Source organism: Tiliqua scincoides, chromosome 4, assembly GCF_035046505.1.
Source record: "Tiliqua scincoides isolate rTilSci1 chromosome 4, rTilSci1.hap2, whole genome shotgun sequence".
Taxonomy (NCBI): Eukaryota; Metazoa; Chordata; class Lepidosauria; order Squamata; family Scincidae; genus Tiliqua; species Tiliqua scincoides.
Window position 1 is genome coordinate 112,436,833 of NC_089824.1, and position 19,945 is coordinate 112,456,777.

The window sequence follows — 19,945 nt, forward strand, 5'->3', positions numbered from 1 at the left end:
TTTTTCCTTTTTTTTGATTATATTAAGAGATATAGAATGAATTATTAATTAATTGGTATATGGTATCCTGCAACCCCAATGTTTGTATGTACATGTTTTGTATGTGTGTTTGTTTATGGAAAAATTAAAAATTAAAAACAACAACAAATTGCTGCACACTTCTGGAGCAGCTGGATTATGGGATTAACTCTTTTCTGAAGTCCAGCACAGTCAGGATCATTCTTGCATTCTTGCCCCAAAAAGCAAGCTGGATCTGTTGATGGACCTATCTGTAAAAGCTTCTGTGGCTGAGGGCTTGCCAAGTCTGTTGTTATGTTTTGTGAGTTGATGACTGGATTTTTAAAAAAATGTTTATTTTTATTGCTCTTTTAAGGTTTTGTTTGTAGGTTTTTGTGAGCTGAAATTGGCTTGTAAGCTGCTTTGAGTGCAGGGACACAGTGCAGTAATGTTTTTTACTGCTTAAAAGAAATGAATAAATGTTCTTAGATTTTGAACATTTAAATTACGTCAGAATTTGCATAGACAGGGCTGCATATACTCTGCACTAAAAAATCCTTGGTAAGGAAACACATTTTTGTTTTTTCAAAAATATTATGGAAGGTACATTTCCATACATTCTATTGCCAGCTGGATTGCCATGGTCCTCCAACGGTGATATAGAGAGATTGGCCAGACTGAACTTAAACACAGCTGAGCCAGAAGTGCCATGGGACTGCAGACATATTTTGCAAAAAAGAAAGGGGGGTGGTGGTGAATGAAAGGAACTAGTTAGTAACATCCATCACCTCCTGCACATAACAGAAACCAACAAATGAAGGGAGAGTTTACCAGAAATACCCTGCCCATGCTAATAGGGTACTGTTAGAAGTAGAATCATCTTAATTAAAGTTACAAGGATCTTTACTGAGTTGGACATAATTTCAAGTGAACATGATAGTGGGTTCTGGACGTTGCCAGACATTAATAGCACTATATTAAGTGTTGTATAGAATCTCTGTTTTGTTGCTTGAGTGGCAAACAGAGGAGCTGAATTTGCACCATTTTAGGCAGATGTGCAACCTTTGCTTTAAGTGCATTGCTCCAAGAAAACAATTTTTCTGGTTTGCAGCTGAAAAGACTGTGCATAGTGCTACTTACTTGTGACAGTCATAAAGCCTTCTCCCTGAAGCACTTTTAAAAAATATTAGAGAGCTTTTGTAGTATTATTATAAGACACCAAACCAATATTAACTTGAATAATATGCAAGATACTTGAAAAAGACAAAGTGGACACCCTCACATGAAACATGGGCAGGGGAGAGGAAATCACTGTCAGATTTTCAAGCAAGTACGGTACGTACGATTTGAGGAGCAAGGGAGGGAGGAGCTGAACCCACACAGTAACAGAGAAAACTGCAGATTCATCTTTAAGAGTACGTCTATACCTACTTTTAAACTTCACCTCTACTACAACTGCCACCTTAGGTGCCCTTCAAGGAGAAAATCCGGGTGAAAATAGAAATAAATAAATAAATAAATAAATAAAAACTGGCAGTTCTTGTTTTCTTGCAGGTTTCTGATCCTTCAGCACATGATGTTCCCTATGTGCTTTCTCTGCAGTTAGAAGGATTAGCTTTAGCAACTTGTTTTTCTAAATAAGTATATCAACTTTTTATGAATATGGCCTCTTCCACATTCTCCCTTACTTTCAAGAGTCATGCTTTAACCTTATGCTTTTCTTATGCTTTTCAAATACTACTGAGAATGTTATGTTCAGAGCAAGATAATAGCAAGTATTCCCTCACTATATTTTTCCTCCACGATAATTGCAGCTATTGCTTCATATCTTGAATGTACTGCATATAAATGCTATCTCAGATCCATCCCCGTTGCCCAACAGATGGGATCAGAATCAGACTAGAAATGGGGAGACTAAGGTACTCAGTCATGAACTTCACTGGCTCTCCATCAGTCATATACATTCAGCTTAACCTGTCTCATAAGGTGATTGTAAGAATGAAATTGTAGGGGTATGGATTTTTATGCAACCTTGAGCTTCTTTGGAGGGAGAGATTGAGATTATGTAGATCAGTGTTTCCCAAACTAGATTGGGTCGTGAACTGAATTTTGGTGGGTCATGAAAAGTTTTTGAAACATTAAAAAAAAACAAAAACTTTGCAAGCATCCTTGCCTGGTTGCAGAAGAAAATTGTAAGCTGGAATTCTAACCTGTGGTATGAGGTAATCTTCATACCCCCAAATTAAAATGTCACATTTTCTAATTTTCTTTAGTAACTGGCATGCTGTAGATCACGTGTGAACCCAGCTTCAACCTGGAAATCCTAACTGCATGTCTTGCTTTCCAGTTCAGCCTTCTGGGTACCCTGGAATGACTGTAAGATTTGGGGAGAACAGTCCTTAGGGAGTATCTAGGAACTTCATTTCTAGGGAGAGTCCAGCAAATGTCTACACATCTAATATACATAAGGTCTCTAGCAGGCTCAGGAGCACAGGACATGATTATTATCAAGAATTTGTTAATTATTAATAATATATTTTATTTTATTTTTTATTATATAATAATAAAACATTTCTTGCTAGATTTCTTTTTTTGATCTAGTGCAGGGGTGTCCAAAGTTTTTGGCTGGAGGGCCACATCATCTCTCTGACACAGTGTCGGAGGCCGGGGAAAAAAAGAATTAATTTACATTCAAAATTTGAATAAATTTACATAAGTTTACATAAATTAGAGGTGGGACTTATATGAATGAATGAAGGTCTCAAGGCCTATAAAAGGCCTTGCACAAAGCAAGCCTGGCCTTTGCTGCTGCTCCTGCATCACAGACATGAAACAGCAAGCAGTGGAGGGAGCCCTCATCCCACAGCTAATGCAAGAAGTGAAACAGTCACCCTCACACTGCAAGCAGTTGCGTTGGGCCATTGCGGGCTCCAGCAACTTTCCGGAGGGCCAGAGGCTCATTGGAGACTGGGGTCTCCCTGAGGGCCGCATTGGGAGTCCTCAAGGGCCGCAAGTAGCCCCAGGGCCGGGGTTTGGGCACCCCTGGTCTAGTGGATCGTGATAGATTATTGTTTTAAAAGGTGGGTCCCAGTGCTAAAAAGTTTGGGAAGCACTGATGTAGATGATGATGTTAATAATGCCTACCATACCTTACAAAGCTGGAAAGCACCTGACCTGAATTTCTTAGGTCCCAATCCTATCCAACTTTCCAGTGCCAATGCAGCCCCTCCTTGACTGCCCCCCAGCAGGATGCGCCACATGCCACATTGGCATAGCTGCATCAGCACTGGAAAATTGGATAGGATTTGGTTTGGATCCAGCTTTCCAGCACTGGTGCAACCGCAATGCACCCCCAAGGTAAGGGAACAAATGTTCCCATACCTTGCGGAAGCCTCTGTAACTGACTTCCCACCACAGGAAACAGTGCACACCTCATTGGCACAGCTACACCAGCACTGGAAAATTGGATAGGATTTGGTCCTCAGCCTCTTACTTATTACGGCAGTGGTTCTCAAACTTTTGAGTACCGTGATTCAGCTTGTCCTCCATGGTGGGTCATGCCCTGATCTTCAGTGTTTTGCCCACAAAGCCTTTCTGGGAGCTTCCAGAGGCCTTTTCTGGGTCTCACCAGGCCCACAACCCACTCCACTGGCCTCCATGGGCCCTAGAATGCTTTCTGGAAGTGACCAGAAGTCATGGACGCAAACTAGAAGTTGCTTCCAGTCACTTCTGGGAGGTGTTCGGGCGCGTGAGGAAGCCACTAGAGTGGTTGTGGGCCCGACATGACCCAGAAGTTGCCTTCCGGAGCTCTCAGAAAGGCATTATAGGCAAAGCATTGAGCGGTGACACATTGCACATCGGGTTGCGGCCCACAATTGGAGAAACTCTGGATTAGGGTATGCTCCAGCTTTTCCACAAACTTAAATCTTGTTCATCTGAGCTTCTCTCCTGTGTTACTGGTTTAGACTTAACATTCTGTGAGCTTTACTCCATTAGTGGCTAATTTCCTCCACATAGTTTAAGTTTTTTGTTTGTTTTTTACTGCTGGGAACGCAATAAAAGAAAGATTTGTTTTTAAATGGGTACACAAATTTCTGCCTGCTAATCATGTGATTAGGTGCTTTGTGATTCTCTAATTATCACAGTGATGACTAATTAAATCAAAGTGGCATGTTGTTAGGCAATAACAATGCATTGCATTAGGGTTGCCCTTTTTTTTTGCTGATGAAACCTATCAACCTTCAACTTCTTTCTGATAGGCAGAAATTCTACAGGCACAACATTTCTCACTAGTGTGTCTTCATGCTAACAAAGGCTGTACCTGCTGAATTTCTTCGTGGCACTCAGCAATTAAGGCTGCAACCCTATGCACACTGTCCTGGAAGTAATCCCTGTTTAACACAATGAGATTTATTTCCAAGTACGCATCATAGTATTGCGCTGTAAGGCACAGATCCTCTTTCAGGATAAAATGGCAACCCCATTAGACACAATTCGAAGAAAATCCTGAGGAATATGCATTACCATTGAACTCTGTTTTCATTGCTAGTAAATCCCAAAGTTTGTAACAGCTAGAATCCTGAAGGAAATACAGCATCCCACCTGTACCTACAGGAGATATTCTCCAGGCCTCCCTGCAGATATGGGAACCATGGTTAAGAGGGAACCCTATCTCTGTCCCACCCCCTCTGCCCATTACCTTTGTCTTTCTTTTTATCAGTGGTGCCAAGCAAGCATGTCTCTTCCTTTAACACAGCACTACAAGCAGTCAGGCTTATTGGAAGGCAAGCAGCCTGAGTGCTAGAAGGATACAGGCAGAATGTCAACCTTCTCTGAGTCATCCCTTTAGTATGCAGGCTTCCTGCCAATTTGTTTATGGTTCCCAACCTTTAGGAGCCCGCAGATCACTGAGGCAAAAATTGGAATTGTTTTGGACCACTTGCAACCCCCTCACCCCCCTGCCACTTGCAACCCCCTCACCCCCCTGCACACAAAAAATTGCAATTAAATTTGTAATACTTGGAGAAGATTTATGAGCTTTATTATTTTAGAGAAGATTTGGGGTTGTTGCTTTTGTTGCCAGCTGAAGCTGCAGGCAGTCGTTTTCCAGCCTTTGTGGTGGTCCATGGGGGAGCACTTGCTTGGTGAGATGATGGAAGTGACTGAAGTTGACCTTTTTTTCATGAGACCTCGTGTACCACTTCTCAGGGTCTTGAGGACCACTTGTAGTCCAGGGACCATGGGTTAGGAACCAGTGATTTAAAAGCATTATGTTTATAGAATCCTGTGAGAGCAAGATGCACAAGTGTAAACAAGAACAACAAAGGTAATGGGGCCATGGGGAACTACAGATAACCGGATCAGTTGATACTGGATCAGCAGATACCAGGCACCGCCTGTACTTAACATGTGTGTGCCTTTTGTGTCAGAAGCAGCCAGGACTGTTTTTGTTTTTATTTTCTGTATCTCTTGGGAAAGTGCTCATCTGTTCTGAGGCTTTGACCATCTAGAGCTGAGAATTCTTGAAAATAAAGATGTGTCACTAGTTGCCTAATGAAAGCTCTTTTGTGCATCTTTTCTTTGGGAACAAGAAACTATTTCTCCTTTTACAGCATTTGAGCAGCTCAATCCTATCCATAGTTACTCAGAATTAAGACCCATTTATTTCATTTAGAACTCAGAGCCCAATCCTGAGCATGGCACACCAGCTCACCACCGGTGCGCACTGTCACAAATGTGCTGTAAGGCAGCACAGCTACACCAACACTGGAAAATTGGATAGGATTTGGCCCTCAGTCTCTTACTTAGGACAGTGGTTCTCAAACTTTGGTTCTCAAACTCCCTGGGGCAGGGGGAAGCGGAGGGACAGTGGGGAGAGGCGGGGAAGGGGCGTGCCAGGGGGAGGGAGTGGGGCAGGAGGGAAGCAGGACCGGTGGAGTAGAGCTCAGTGCCCGACAAGGAGACTCTTGATTCTATGTCAACATTTGGGTTGCCGTAGACTTGAGTAGCAAGTAAAATGTCACATTTTCTAATTTTCTTTAGTAACTGGCATGCTGTAGATCACGTGTGAACCCAGCTTCAACCTGGAAATCCTAACTGCATGTCTTGCTTTCCAGTTCAGCCTTCTGGGTACCCTGGAATGACTGTAAGATTTGGGGAGAACAGTCCTTAGGGAGTATCTAGGAACTTCATTTCTAGGGAGAGTCCAGCAAATGTCTACACATCTAATATACATAAGGTCTCTAGCAGGCTCAGGAGCACAGGACAGAGGGAAGTTTAGAGCAAGTTTTAAAGTCTTTTCCTCACTTTTTCTCCACCCGCTCCCACCATTTGTTCTCTGTTCCTCTTAGTAAATTGGCAGCTTAACTGCCTAAATGAGTGGCTATTCAATGCCTCACCCCCATCATACACACACATAGCCTGTTTCAGGGTTAGGTAAGGACAAGAATATTTTTCAGCTACCTGAAGATTTTTCCATAGGGCATTTTGCTGGTTGGTACAACATAATGGCTATAAGTGTAGGTGAACAAGATATCCTCTTCAAATGTCATTCCTTCTATGACCTTATAACAAAACATGTTCTTTGGGTATGTGAAAATGACCCCCTCTCGTTTACCACCTGAAAGTACTTGTTGAATGGTCTTTGATGGCTACTAGGGTACTAGCTTTCCATTATTGGAAAGGATGAGAAGGAAATACAGTGGTGCCTCGCATAACGAAATTAATCCGTTCCGTGACTCCTTTCGTTATGCGAGTTTTTCGTTTTGCGAAGCGCATTTTCCCATACGAATGCATTGAAATTTAATTAATGCATTCCTATGGGCAAGAAAAGTCAGAACAAAGTCAAATTTGGTTTACAAAGTGTTTATTAAGTGCTCTTTAAAGGCATACATACTGTACAGAGGATTTCAAAAACGGGGGGATGCTGAGTGGGGAACTTGAAGGCTGTAATCCTGTGCACACTTTCCTGGGAGTAAGCACAATGGGACTTACTTCTGAGGAGATACGCACAGGATTGTGCTCTAAGCTGGGGAGGACAGAGCAGCTGCACTCAATTGCTTGCTTTTGCCGTGATCGTGGGGGGAAACGTGAAGGAAATGGGGCAGTGAGAGGGTGAATGAGCGATGGGGGCTGCTGAGTGGGGAGTTTGAAGGCTGTAATCCTGTGCAAACTTTCCTGGGAGCAAGCACAATGGGATTTACTTACATAAAGATCCTCCCCTTTCTAGGGCGAACGGGATCATAAACTGACATGAAGATCCTCCCCTTACTAGGGTGAATGGGATCATAAAGTGACATGAAGATCCGCCCCTTACTAGGGTGAAGGGGATCATAAACAGACATGAAGATCCCCCCCCCCCATGTGATAGGTAGGCTTATCTCAGATATGTCACCATAAGGAGCTGTGTCCTTTTGGACCATTTCCCTTCTCAAGGAATAGAGAATATCCGTGGGAAAGAGCAACACTGCCGACTAGTGGCTACATCGGAATTCCCAGGAGAACTGTTTCACTTAAATCACCAGGGCCTGTCTAGTCTCTTTAGCGTTAACTTAAAATTTGTGAACACCCTGACATTTTAACTTGCAACTTTTTAAATTCAATGTTAAGACATGAAGAGAGCCTGTCTTAGCCCCTACAGCTGTCATAAAATACTATATTGCAGTTTTTCTTTCTTGGCCTGTCAGAGATCTTTTGAGTGGTGCAAGTTTGTAGTGAGGTAACAAGCTTTTCACAGTGCTTTAAAAAAAATTTTCCCTCAGAAAGTTTCTGAATATTCAGTGTCTGGAAAACGGCTTCTGGGAGGAAGGCAGCTGTGTTCCTGTGCTCTGTAAGTCACCTCCACCTATCTTTGAGGGGATGTACAACTGCACCAATGGCTTTGAGCTCGACAGTCAGTGTGTACTTGGCTGCAGCCCACAGAGTAAGAAGGTAAGGACTATTCATTTGTTGGACCCATTCTCATTAGCCCAAAACAACAACAAGATTTTCATTGGAGGGAAGATTGAGGCACATCTGGTAGTTTCTGTTTGTGGGCAGAATTCTACCACTGTTTTTGCCCTCCTTGCTAGTGCTGTTGCACTTGGCCTTATTCTGTAGCAGATGGAAGACAGACAGATGGACCTCTGCAGTCACCAGAGATGTGCTTTGCGATGGATTTCTTACACTATAGACATGAGATCATACCATGTTTAATGAATTAGTGCTCATTAAAGTGTCATCTACTAGTTCTATGCTCATAATCACTGATATATTTTCCCCCCCTTTCCTCTACTTTAGTGTAAACCATGTTTGGACACTTGAATGGGAAATAAATTACTTATGGTAAATTTGGCAGTGGAAAGTGCACTGTGAATTCCTTACTTTTCATGGAGCTCCCTGTTTTTCTTGTGCTTCAGGTTCCTATCCTTTGCACTAAGGACGGTTTATGGTCAGAGGAATTCAAATTGTGTGAAGATCTGCAAGGGGAATGTTCACCACCCCAAGAGTTGAATTCTGTGGAATACAAGTGTGAGCAAGGCTACGGAATTGGTAAGAGTGTTGATTTCCAAATATACTAAGCTTTTGTGGCTGGATGAGTTTAAAACATAATTTGCTCTTGAGTCTTATGCCACGCTGCTGTTGGGCTCAGTGGACTGCCCATCAGTTTGCTCATAAAAGTTTACTCATAAAATTCCCCATTCTAGCTGAAATATGGGGAGGTGAGGCAATGATGGTACAAGCCCACAATATTTTTAGGGACTGTGTCCTGAATTAGAAGCATGACCTCTCTCATGCCTTTGTGAGTATAGATTCCACATCAAAACTGACAAGTCTTGCAGTGGTGGAAATATGCTGGTCCTTTAGAATTTTAACAAATTGTGCAGAATCTTTTACAAATATGGGTATATTTCCTACAGACAGCTAAGCATTTTTGCTAGTATTCAGCCACATCATAAGTGGTGATTCAATAGTGTTAATGCTTAATTTTAAACAATTTTTTATCAAATTAAAAGTGCCTTCATTAACTGAATAGCATTATTAACTGGATTAACTGGACAGCATTATTTTGTAAAAATTATATTTTTTAGCAGAAGTATTTTTTGGGAAGAAGCACATAGCAACTGCACTCTTTTCAGTGGCATTCCCTTTTTCCTCTTGAGAAGGAATGCCCTTATGATGTGTGTGCATAATCTAAAAACAAAGAAAGTATACTTTTTCCTTCAGAATTATTACTTTAGTCATATTCAAACTCAGGCACATTTATTCAGTTAATCAATTGAGTAAAAATGTTCACAATTAATTAATTAAAATTTAATTAATATGAAGGAGGGGTTAAGCAAAGTAACCCCTTAAGCAAGGGGGTCTTGGAGGAAAGTCAGGATATAAATGTAAATATGCAGTAATAAATCAGCACATGTTCATTGCATTCAGTGAAGAAGCAGGAGAGTGTTCCCATGAGAATTCTAGTGCATACTCATCTGTGAAACTCACAGAGACCTTCATACATTCTTCCCATGCTCCACCTGAACAAAAGGGGAGTGGGAGCATGTCAACTGCTCTGTCTGTCTCTGCAGAGTTGTTGAAAATAGGAAGAGCAAATGCATGGTCATGAAGCATTTCAGCTCAAACACGAAACAGAGGGAGAGTGTGTATTCCAGAACCCTAACCAGTCTAGAACACTCTGTCTAGACTTGCCTCTATAGACATGCAGTGAATGGGGAGAACAGGGGCATGATCTCAGAGCATGTTGGCACAGGGTGCATAGCTAACTGGCATGCTCCCACTTCCCCTGTCTAGGTGCATGCGTGTGTGTGTTTGTGTGTAGAGAGATGATTATTTAGCTCAGAGTTTCCCAAATTGTCTGGAAGAGTTTGGACCTCTCTAAGATTTTGAAGGAGCTGGGCGACCAGGATTGCTGGCCCCAGAATCAATCTACCACCCCCAAAAAGGGTTTTAGAATCATAGAAACATGGAAGGGAACTAAAAGGTCATCTAGTCCAACCCCTGCCTGTAACAGGAAATCGTCCTAGAGCATCTCTAGCAGGTGCTTGTCGAGGCTCTGCTTGAAGATTTCCACTAACAGAAAGTCCATCACTTCCCTCAGCAATCTGTTCAGCTGCCAAACTATCCTTACCATCAGGAACATTTCCCTGATATCCAATCAGAATCTCTTATCTTGCAGTTTGTACCTGTTGGATCTAGTTCCATTTTCAGAGGCAGTTGAGAACAAATTTGTCCCTTCTTCCAGATCACAGCCCTTCAGGTATCTGAAGAGTGCTTTCATATCCCCTCTTAGCTTTCTCTGAACGTAGTTCCCTCAACCTTTCCTTGTGGGGCTTGTTCTCCAGCTCTCTGATCACTCACCTGTGAACCTGCTTCAGTTTGGCTGCATCTTTCTTAAAGTGAGGTGTCAAAAACTAGACACAGTATTCCAGGTAAGGTCTAACCAATGCAGAGTAAAGTGGAACCACAACTCCTCAAAACTTGGAAGCTACGGTTCTATTAATGCAGGCTAAAATTGTGTTGGCCTTATTTTCAACTCCATCACACTGCTGACTCATGTTCATCCTGTGATCCACTGCAACTCCAAGATCCATCTTACATGTTGTGCTGCCAAGCCAGGTACTGTCCATTCTATACCTGCATCTTTGGTTATTTTTGCCTAAGCGCAGAACCTTGCATTTGTCCCTGTTGAACTTCATGTTATTCATTTCAGCGGAGTATTCCATTTTGTCTAGGTCATACTGAAGGCTTCTACTGTTTTCTATTGTGTTTGTTACTTCTACAAGCTTGGTGTCAACCACAAATTTGATGAGGTTCCCTTGTATATCTTCATCCAAGTCATTGATGAAGATGTTAGAGAATCAGACCGAAGACAGAGCCCTGGGGCTCCCCACTCGAAACTGTCTTCCAGGTTGGCGCAAAGCCATTGACAAACTCCATTATGACTGTCCAACTATGGCTGTCCAACCATATTCAACCATGGCTATCCAATGATAATATCATCTAGTATATATTCTACCAACTTACTGATTAAGATGTCATGTGGGACCTTGTCAAGTGCTTCAAGGAAGTCAAGATAAAATACATCCACAGCATTCCCATGGTCCAGTAAGCTAGTAACCTGTTCGAAAAAGGAGATGAGATTTGTCTGGCAAGATTTATTTTTGATAAATTCTATTTATTTAGGATAAATAATCCTAATTATTGATTCTATTATATTCTATTGATCTCTGAGTTGTTGACTGTATGTGTGCAGACTGTGTGTTTTATAATTTGTTCTAATATCCTCCTCAGTACTGAAGTTAGACTGACAGGTCTGTAATTTCCCAGGTCTTCTTTTTTCCCCCTTTTAAAGATTGGTACCACATTAGCCCACGTCTAGTGGGACCTTCCCCATCCTCCAGGATTTCTCAAAGATAATTGACAGAGGCTCTGCAAGTACATCTGCAAATTCCTTTAGTACTCTAGGATACAGTTCACCAGGTCCAAATGACTTGAATTCATTTAGGCCAATTAAGTGGTTTCACACTAGTTCCCTGTCGATTCTAATTTGCAGACCTGTGTCGTCCAGGTTTTCATTACCTCTTTGTAAGCATATCCTCATCAACCAAGGATCCAGCATCCACATTTGCACAATCCTCCTTCTGAGAGAAGACAGACGGAAAGAAGGAGTTGAGCAGCTCTGCCTTTTCTTTGTCTCCAGACACCAATTGGTTGTTCTTATCCAGGAGCAATCCCTCCCTCTCTCTTCATTTGCTCTTCCTTCAGGCATATCTAAAAAAATCCCATTTCATTGTTCTTGATATCCATGGCCAACCTCAGCTCATACTGAGCTTTAGTACTCAGTACTAAACTAAACTCAGTACTAGACTTTTGCCCTACAAGACTGGGCTACCTGTCTGTCCTCCTCCCTGGTAATCAGTTCTATCTTCCATTTCCTATACATGTCTTTTTAAATCTTCAACTCGCCAATAAGACGCTTGTGCAGACATCCAGGCTTTTTGAGGTGTCTTCCCCTTTTCTTTTTCATAGGAATTGTTTCAGACTGTGCCTGTAGAAGCTGCTTCTTAAGGAGCTCCCACCCATCTTGGGCCCGTTTTCCCATTAATTCATCAACCCATGGGATCCTACCTATCATTTCTCTGAGCTTATTAAAATCAGCCTTCCTGAAATCTAAGGTACAGGTTTCACTGCATATCCCTTTTGTTTCCCATAAGATTGAGAATTCCAGCACTTTGTGATCACTTCCCCCTAAGGTTCCTACTACTCTGAGCTCATCAACCAATTCCTCCTTATTTGAGTCAGGTCAAGTCAAGGATGGCCCCTCCTCTCGTTCCTTCCTCCACTTTCTGAAAGATGAAGTTATCCTCCAGGCACAACAGGAATTTATTGGAGCTCCCATGCTTTGCTGAGTTAGGGCCCAATCCTATCAAATTTTCTAGTGCCAGTAAAGCACTACCAATGGGTCATGCACTGCATCTTGTGGTGGGGCAGCAGTCACAGAGACCCCCTTAAAGTATGGGAACATTTGTTCCCTTACCTTAGGGCTGCATTGCGGCTACACCAGTGCTGGAAAATTGGATAGGATTGGGCCCTGAGTCTCCCAACAGATATTCTGATAGTTAAAGTCGCCCCCTTTAAAGAACCCTCCTTTAAAAAGTGGGAAAATGGGGCTGCTGCCAGGGAGTATGTGTGTGTGTGTTTGAACACTCTCTTTGAACACTCCCCTGCTGTCCCCGCCCATCTGTAAAGAGGGCAGGAGGGGTGGGAGGGACAGTGAGAGAAGCAGCAAGAGGGAGGAGAAAGGTCACGAGCAGCAGCTGCAAGTCTTACCAGGATGAACTGATCCTTGCAGCTCTACTCAGTAGTCTCTCTTCAGCTGCTCATTCAATGAGGGGCCCCCTCCCAAGTAATAACAGAGCCATGCCTACAAAGTGTGATTGCTCCCCTGCCTCCTCTCTCTCTGAGGTAAAGGGCTGAGTTCAGCCTTTAAAAGTTCAGCTTTTGCTGAACCAGGCATGGGAAAAACAGAGCTGCTGCTAGGGGTGTGTGTGTGTTGTCTTAACTCACTTCTCTGCTGCTTCCTTCCACCTGTAAACAGGGCAGGAGGGGGTGGGAGGAACTGAGTGAGAGCCGGGACAGTAGTCCCATTCAGTGAGGGTTGCCACTCTGCTCCTCCTCCTGCCCTCCCTCAACCAATAGAAATATCTAAATGCCCATCATTTTTCTAATGATCATCCGTACCTTCCTTCCTATCAGAGTCAGGAAAAGAGCCAAGTCCCACCTCCCTTTCCTACTCGCATTAACCCTTTCCTGCTTCTCGACTGGAACTCCCTGCTGCTCGCCATCAGAATGCTGGCCCCATGAGGTTTTCCATGTGGCAAAAACTGTAAGCAGGCACCCCCGGACACAGGCAAACTCAAGTCAGCATACGTGGGGATGAGTGCAGTCTCAGGGGGTCCTGACTCAAGTCTTTTTCAAAGTCTTCCATGTGTGTGACTCGCTGAGTCAGCAAAAATCACACATTTTCGCGACTCAAGTCTGAGTCACTGGCTTGAGTTCCCAACACTGGTCCCTTCCACCTCTTTAGTTAGGCTGGACCTCTCCAAATATTCCTTAGTTACAGCGGTTCCATCTGGAGCACTTATAGCTTCAATAATCTATAATAATAAGCTTCTGGCTGTTGTCTCCAACCCCTGACCCTTCAGTTTACAGCCCTCTTGTTCAGGTTCGCTATGCTTCCACTGAAAACATTCTTCCCCCTCCTTGTGAGGTGCAGACCATCTCAAGCAAGCAGCCCTTTTCCATTTGCATGTGTGGGGAAGAGCTGATTCCAACTTACTTAAGACTTCAAATCCTGTCTATTAGAGCAGGATCACTGGGAAAATCTAGAGTATGCAAAATCATTTTGGGGGGAGAGGGGAATATTGGGAAAGAACAGGAGCCCATTTTTAAACATTGATTAATTCCTGGCAGGAATGACCTCAGTGTGAAGGTGGTGAGAAGAATTTCTGACTTAAGTAGAGGGAATAGGGGAGCCTGGAAGGGGAAGTATGTGGCCAGGGGGAGGTTTGGAAGCCATTGCTTTCAATTAATTAGCTAACCACCAACTTGTGCCCAGAGGTTGTTGAACAACAGAGGTTTTAGACTGTATATCTTGAATGCAGAGTAGCAAAAGCATTTTGGCAATCCCACCCCTGGTTTGCCCTTTAAAAATTATTTGAAATGTAAGCTTTAGAACAAAATCTGTCTTTGAGTTTTGGAAAGCCTTGTCCTATACCATGTGGTCTGCAAGGGACTTTCAGGCCAGGAAGGGCAATTATCATCCTTAAGTTTAATTTTCTGCGGTTTTAGGATCACAGGAATTGTGAAGTTTTTTTACTAAGATACCAAGTATTAATAGCATAGTATCTTCAAGAGCATAGCAAGTACATAATGGATATAATCCAGCCAAAATGAAGCGCTTTAAAATCGAGTTTATTTCAGACCTTCCAAGTTTATTTCAGTGGGAGAATTAAGCAAACTTAACTCCTTCCCGTGGAAAACAATGGATCTGTCGGCATGTTCTTTAGAGGCTTCCCACAGATGCATTTGTGTGGCCCAGGTAGTGAGCCCACACATCTTAGTTGTAGCCCACATATCAGCAGTTGTTGTGACTCCTGAAAATTATTGCATTATATAAAATTGCTTGAAATGACTTACTGTGCTTTACTGCTATACATTTAAAATAGAATGCAGAATGGCACATACTACTTGCTGTTTCTTTAGCAGAAATTCTGTTCTTTTTTCAAGAATTAGGGAAGAAAAATGAGAAGGAAAAACTGTAGGAGGTGATGGATATGCCGGAAGAGCTGGGAGATAAGGATGGTAGGCAGCTGCAGCTGATAAGTGGGCTGAATGAAGAAGAAAAAAACTCACTATCTTGGCCCATAGAATCCTCACACAGATTGTCACATTTTGTTAAGATCATAGAAAAAGATCATGACATGTTAGTGCTGCTCTTTGCAATCAACCTGCAACCAGGTTCAGAGGAGAGCGACAAGGATGATCAGGGGCTGGAGGACAAGCCCTACGAGGAGAGGTTGAGGGGACTTGGCATGTTCAGCCTGGAGAAGAGAAGGCTGAGAGGGGATATGAGAGCTCTCTTCAAATACCTAAAGGGCTGCCATATGGAAGAAGGGAATAATTTATTCTCAACTGTCTCTGGAAGTAGAACTAGAACCAATGGGTTCTGCAAGAGAGGAGATTTTGATTAGACATCAGGAAAAAATTCCTGATGGTAAGGGCGGTTTGGCATTGGATCAGATTGCTGAGAGAGGTGGTGGACTCTCCCTCACTGGAGATGTTCAGGCAGAAGCTCAACTAGCATCAGTTGGAGATACTGTAAGAGGATTTCCTGCCTAAGTCAGGGGGTTGGACTAGATGACCTATTAGGCCCCTTCCAACTCTATGATTCTATGATATGGTCTATTCCCTTAACCTTTTTGAAAAAGATTTTCATATGTAATGCTTAATATGTAACTCATAGTTCTCCATAGACTGCTGAAGACTTGGTCAGAAGTCATACTATGCTCTCTTCAGGAGCATACTATGCTCCTAAGGCCGGGGGTTGGACTAGATGACCTATTCAGCCCCTTCCAACTCTATGATTCTATATGTGCAACACTGCTGTTGTGTTCATTCCAAATATTTTGAAACCAGTAACAATCGGTGGCATCTTGTTTCTTGCAGAATTGAAGACCATGAGGCGCAAGAAACCCTCAGTGACTTCAGTACCAAAGATCACTTGTTGCTTGTTTACTTTCCCACTCCAGGTGCTGTGTGCATACCTTCTTGTGATTTGCTAGTTCTACCAAGTGACCCTGTGACTCTGCCTGAAAATGTCACTGCTGATACCATGGACCACAGACTGCAGCCTTCTAAAGTCCAGGTAGTGAGGAGGAGAAGCTGACCAAGCTCTGAGATAAAAATTTATTGGTTAACAGCCCAATCCCGAGCTGTCTGTTGTGCCAGGACTGCTGCAGCACCGAAATGGCTGCCCCAGCATCTTGTGTGCAACAGAGCAGCCGCTGGGGTCTCCTTGGGTGAAGGTAGGTAGCCCCGCAATGAGGCTACAGCACTTAGGCCTTGAGGCAGGCCTAACATGGAGGCTCTGGATGTGGCAGAGCAGAGCTCCTCCAGTCCCACCTCCCTCCCCCCCAGCATGCCTCCGCCCCTCCTCCTTCCACACCCCCACCAACCTGTCCACCACCTGGCAGTCCATGCAATTACCAAGCGGCGGAGCACTGGTGATCCACCAGCAGTAGCCCACTGCCAGCTGATGCAGAGCTACCTCCAGCGCTGTGCTGGTGTTGAGGACCGTGAACATGCTCTACGGCACATTTGCAACACTCACCGCCCAATCTGGGGCGCGTGGCTGTGGCGGCACCGAAAATGGCTGCTGCTGCATCCTGCACACTTCAGGCAGCCGCCAGCAGCTCCTCAGGAGAAGGGGACTTTTGTCCCCTTCCCCTGGGTAAACAAGAGTAGCCCCGCAATGGGGCTACTCAGTTCACTTCCAATAAAAAGGTCAGTGGTGAACCAAGTGCCTCTGTGTCAGGCGGTGAGCCCGACGCAGAGGCTTAGAATCTGGTGGAGGGTTGCTCCACCAGTCCTGCCTCCCTCCCTCCCTGCTCCCCTGGCACGCCTCTCCCTGCCTCCCATTTCCCTGTAACGCCACCTCCCCACCCTCTGCTCACCTCCCCCCCAGGTGCCTCTTCCCCACCTCCCCCACACCCCCGCTTAGCTCTCTGCTGCTTGGGCACCAGCAGAGCGCCAGCATTATGAGCTCAGGTTTGGGCTCTAAATCTCCCTCCACTAGCCTTCTCAAGGAGTAGATAGTAGGAGGCTATGTACTCTACAGTGGTCTGAAACCCTTTTTATCTCATTGGCTCAGTTTAGGCAGGAGAAGGAAAATTTTAAAAAACCTGGCGATGAAGACAGATGGCAGTTAAAAAGAAGTGGTGAAGGGGCATGTATTGAAGGAGGCTATTTGGAAAGAAGTGTCAGAGAAGTGTCAGGTGGTCTATAGGAGATTGTTTATATTCTAGTTTATTTACTTATTTAGGGTATTTCTATACTGCCTTCCCACAGGCAACAAGTTAGAAACTGATAGCCTAATTAATGCCACTAATCCTATGTTAGTCAATGCAGCAGGGATTTCTCATGAAAGCTGCAATCCTTCTAACCATAAATCACAGTGTTTTGATGTTTAAAAAGATAGCTCAGTTTGTAAAACAGTAATGCAGTTATTGAGAGACGTGTTCCAGGATGGGGGAGGGCGGGGGTGGGACCAGCCTGGGAGGGGGCAGGACTAGCTGAGGCTAGTCTGATCCTTTTCCCCATGTTGGGCTGCAAAGCCTGACACGGGGCTTCTCATGTCACTGCCGGCAAAATAGTTGGTGCAGATACAAATAACACCATCACAGGCTTTCCTTGGGGATCGCCTTTCTCCAAGGAGACCTCTGCTGGCCTCCCTGGCCCCACTGGATGCTGCGGAAACTGTTTTGGCCCCACTGCACACTGCAGCACTGGGGCAGATAGGATTGGGCTGCCAATCCTGTGACTGTGGAGATGTGTTTGAAAATGATTTGATAGTTCCTACAAAAGGAGAAGCTTTTGTGACTTGCATGTTTAGAAGTCTCTCCATGCACCCCACCAGACTGGAGGTGGTGGGCAAGACTAGAATGCAGTAAAGTGAGGGCAACACAGGCCTATCACATGGTGTAGGATCAGCAGCAGTGTCTCTTTGTTGTTCAAACCAATGAGAAAACCTGACCAGAAAGGTTTGATATGATTCAGACCTTCCCACATAAGCAGCCGTGATTTATCTCTTGCAAGAAGCTTTCTTGTTGATCCAGGGTGGTCACTAGTACTGGGCCAGAGTGGGGAGAAGGCAATTTTCTGAAAAGCTCCATTAGAATATAAAGCATCTCTCATGTGTACATGCACAACTTGTTGCAAAAGAGCTGGGAAACATACCTGTCATCTGTTTTTAGAAAAATCTTTGTTTGGTTTGAATCACCAATGTGACCAGTGCAGAATGATTTATTTCCATTATATGCTCTCTGAATAGTGAGGTTTATTATTATTATTATTATTAATTAATAATTATTAATAATAGTTTATATACTGTTTTTCAACAAAAACATTCATGAAGCTATTTGCATAGGTAAATAAATAAATAGTTGCTTGTCTCATAGGACTCTCAATCTAACAAAAGATGCAAAAGAAACACCAGCAAACAGCCACTAGCATTGGGATGAATTGGGTTAGTTGCTCTGCCCCAGCTAAATATAAGAGAACCACTACTTTAGAAGACGCCTCTTTGCTCAGTTAGCAGAGAAATGCCCACTTATGCTGGAAAAAAGATCGTTCAAGGTCGTTCATGAGCACCAAGGCAGTATGAAACAGAAATCACTCTTCCCTGCAATCATTACTTTCACAAGCTAAACACGGAGCCTGGAGAACAATAATCTTAGCACTACTGGTCACCCTACAGCAGTGGTTCCCAAATGTTTTAGGACCAGCACCCACTTTTTACGAGACTAAAAAAAAAGTTTCACTTCACCAGCTCAAGCCTTTGTTTTATTCTTTTTATAATGGTGGGGGGACTTCCTTCTGGAGTGTTTGTTGAGTTCCATGTTCATTGGATCAGGATCATTTTTGTGGCCTGGCATTCCTCTTTGCTTTGCCTTTGATAAGAGTGAAAGCACAGTTGCCTACTCATGAGTGTTTACACATGTGTTTACACATGTGTGGCTCAGTTTCACTTTCCATAGGGCTTATTATATTTTTTCATGTCAGCTTGGAGTGGGGGTAATTCCTTCTTGAGAGTGTGTTGGGCCTGCGTTCATTGGATGGGGACCAGTCTTGTGACGTTGCATTCTTCTCAGCCTTCCCTTCACAATGGACTGAGGCATACTTGCCTACTTAAGAGTAAACACGCATGTGCTCCATTACCCACCAAAAATCAGTTCCGCCCCAGTTTGGGAACCACTACTCTATAGTGTTCTTCCTTGGCTGCAGCTGTGGGATGGTACTCAAGCGGAATCCAGGCCGACAATGCTAGGAAAGACAGAGCACTTATGTTCAGGAAAAGGTGGAAATATTATTTAGTAGCAAGGGGTGAAATGTGGCAAGATTATTAGGCTGGAGACAACCTTGCAACACAATCCTAAATCATGTGGTCAGTGGGATTTACTCCTCTGTAAATCCTTGTTCATAGACTTGCAACCTTAGATTTTCTATTTTAATCAACAGTGGTTCTGTTTCAGGCTTACATGTTGTGGTTTTGGTCTCCTATAACTGTGGTTAAAATATCCGGTTTCTTGCAAATTTAGAAATTCCTCTTCTGTGGAATGACTAATATATCAAATATTGGCATTATGATGTTTTCCCTAAATTTGATCCATCGAAAAAGCTCAGAATTTACTAACATTTTATGCCTATGCATCAGGCTGAAGCAGATCACAGGACATGGTTCATCTGAGGAGAATGGAAGTCCATGGCTCTGTGTTAGGGTGTGCTTGTGAAGCTGTGTGATAATTCTGAATTGGAGAATCCTGAAAAGAACTAGAAGTGCTCAGTGCTCCCAGAGAGAACCAGCAAGAGTTCACACTTAGTTAAGAATGTTTCCTTTTAGCTTTAAACCCAGTTTTGTGGTGAAAGCATTGTGAGAAAAAGGGGGAGACCAAAGTAAAAGTATACTGTAGTGTAAAAGATTTGTTGCCATGAAATAAAATCCATCTCCCTTCTCAGGAGCTTTTGTCTACAGAATGCGTTTTTATTCTTTTTTTTTTTTTTTGCTCCCTCTGTACATTTTTGACTTATTTCTCCTACTCGACTTGATTCTGTGCCAGACTTTGCAGCATTATTGGATCAACTTGATTCCAAGAGGTGTCTAAGGGGAAGTTTAAAAAGAAAT

At 43.4% G+C, this 19,945-nt stretch overlaps 1 protein-coding gene across 1 annotated transcript in view; it reads left to right on the top strand.

Annotated features, from left to right (window-relative positions):
- PAPPA2 (pappalysin 2) overlaps positions 1-19,945 on the top strand; it is a 188,695-nt gene that overhangs the window by 142,684 nt on the left and 26,066 nt on the right. Inside the window, exons 18-20 of the mRNA XM_066624530.1 lie at positions 7,758-7,926; positions 8,394-8,526; positions 15,795-15,910. Coding sequence (XP_066480627.1) covers positions 7,758-7,926; positions 8,394-8,526; positions 15,795-15,910 — 418 coding nt within the window. The remainder of the gene's footprint in view (positions 1-7,757; positions 7,927-8,393; positions 8,527-15,794; positions 15,911-19,945) is intronic.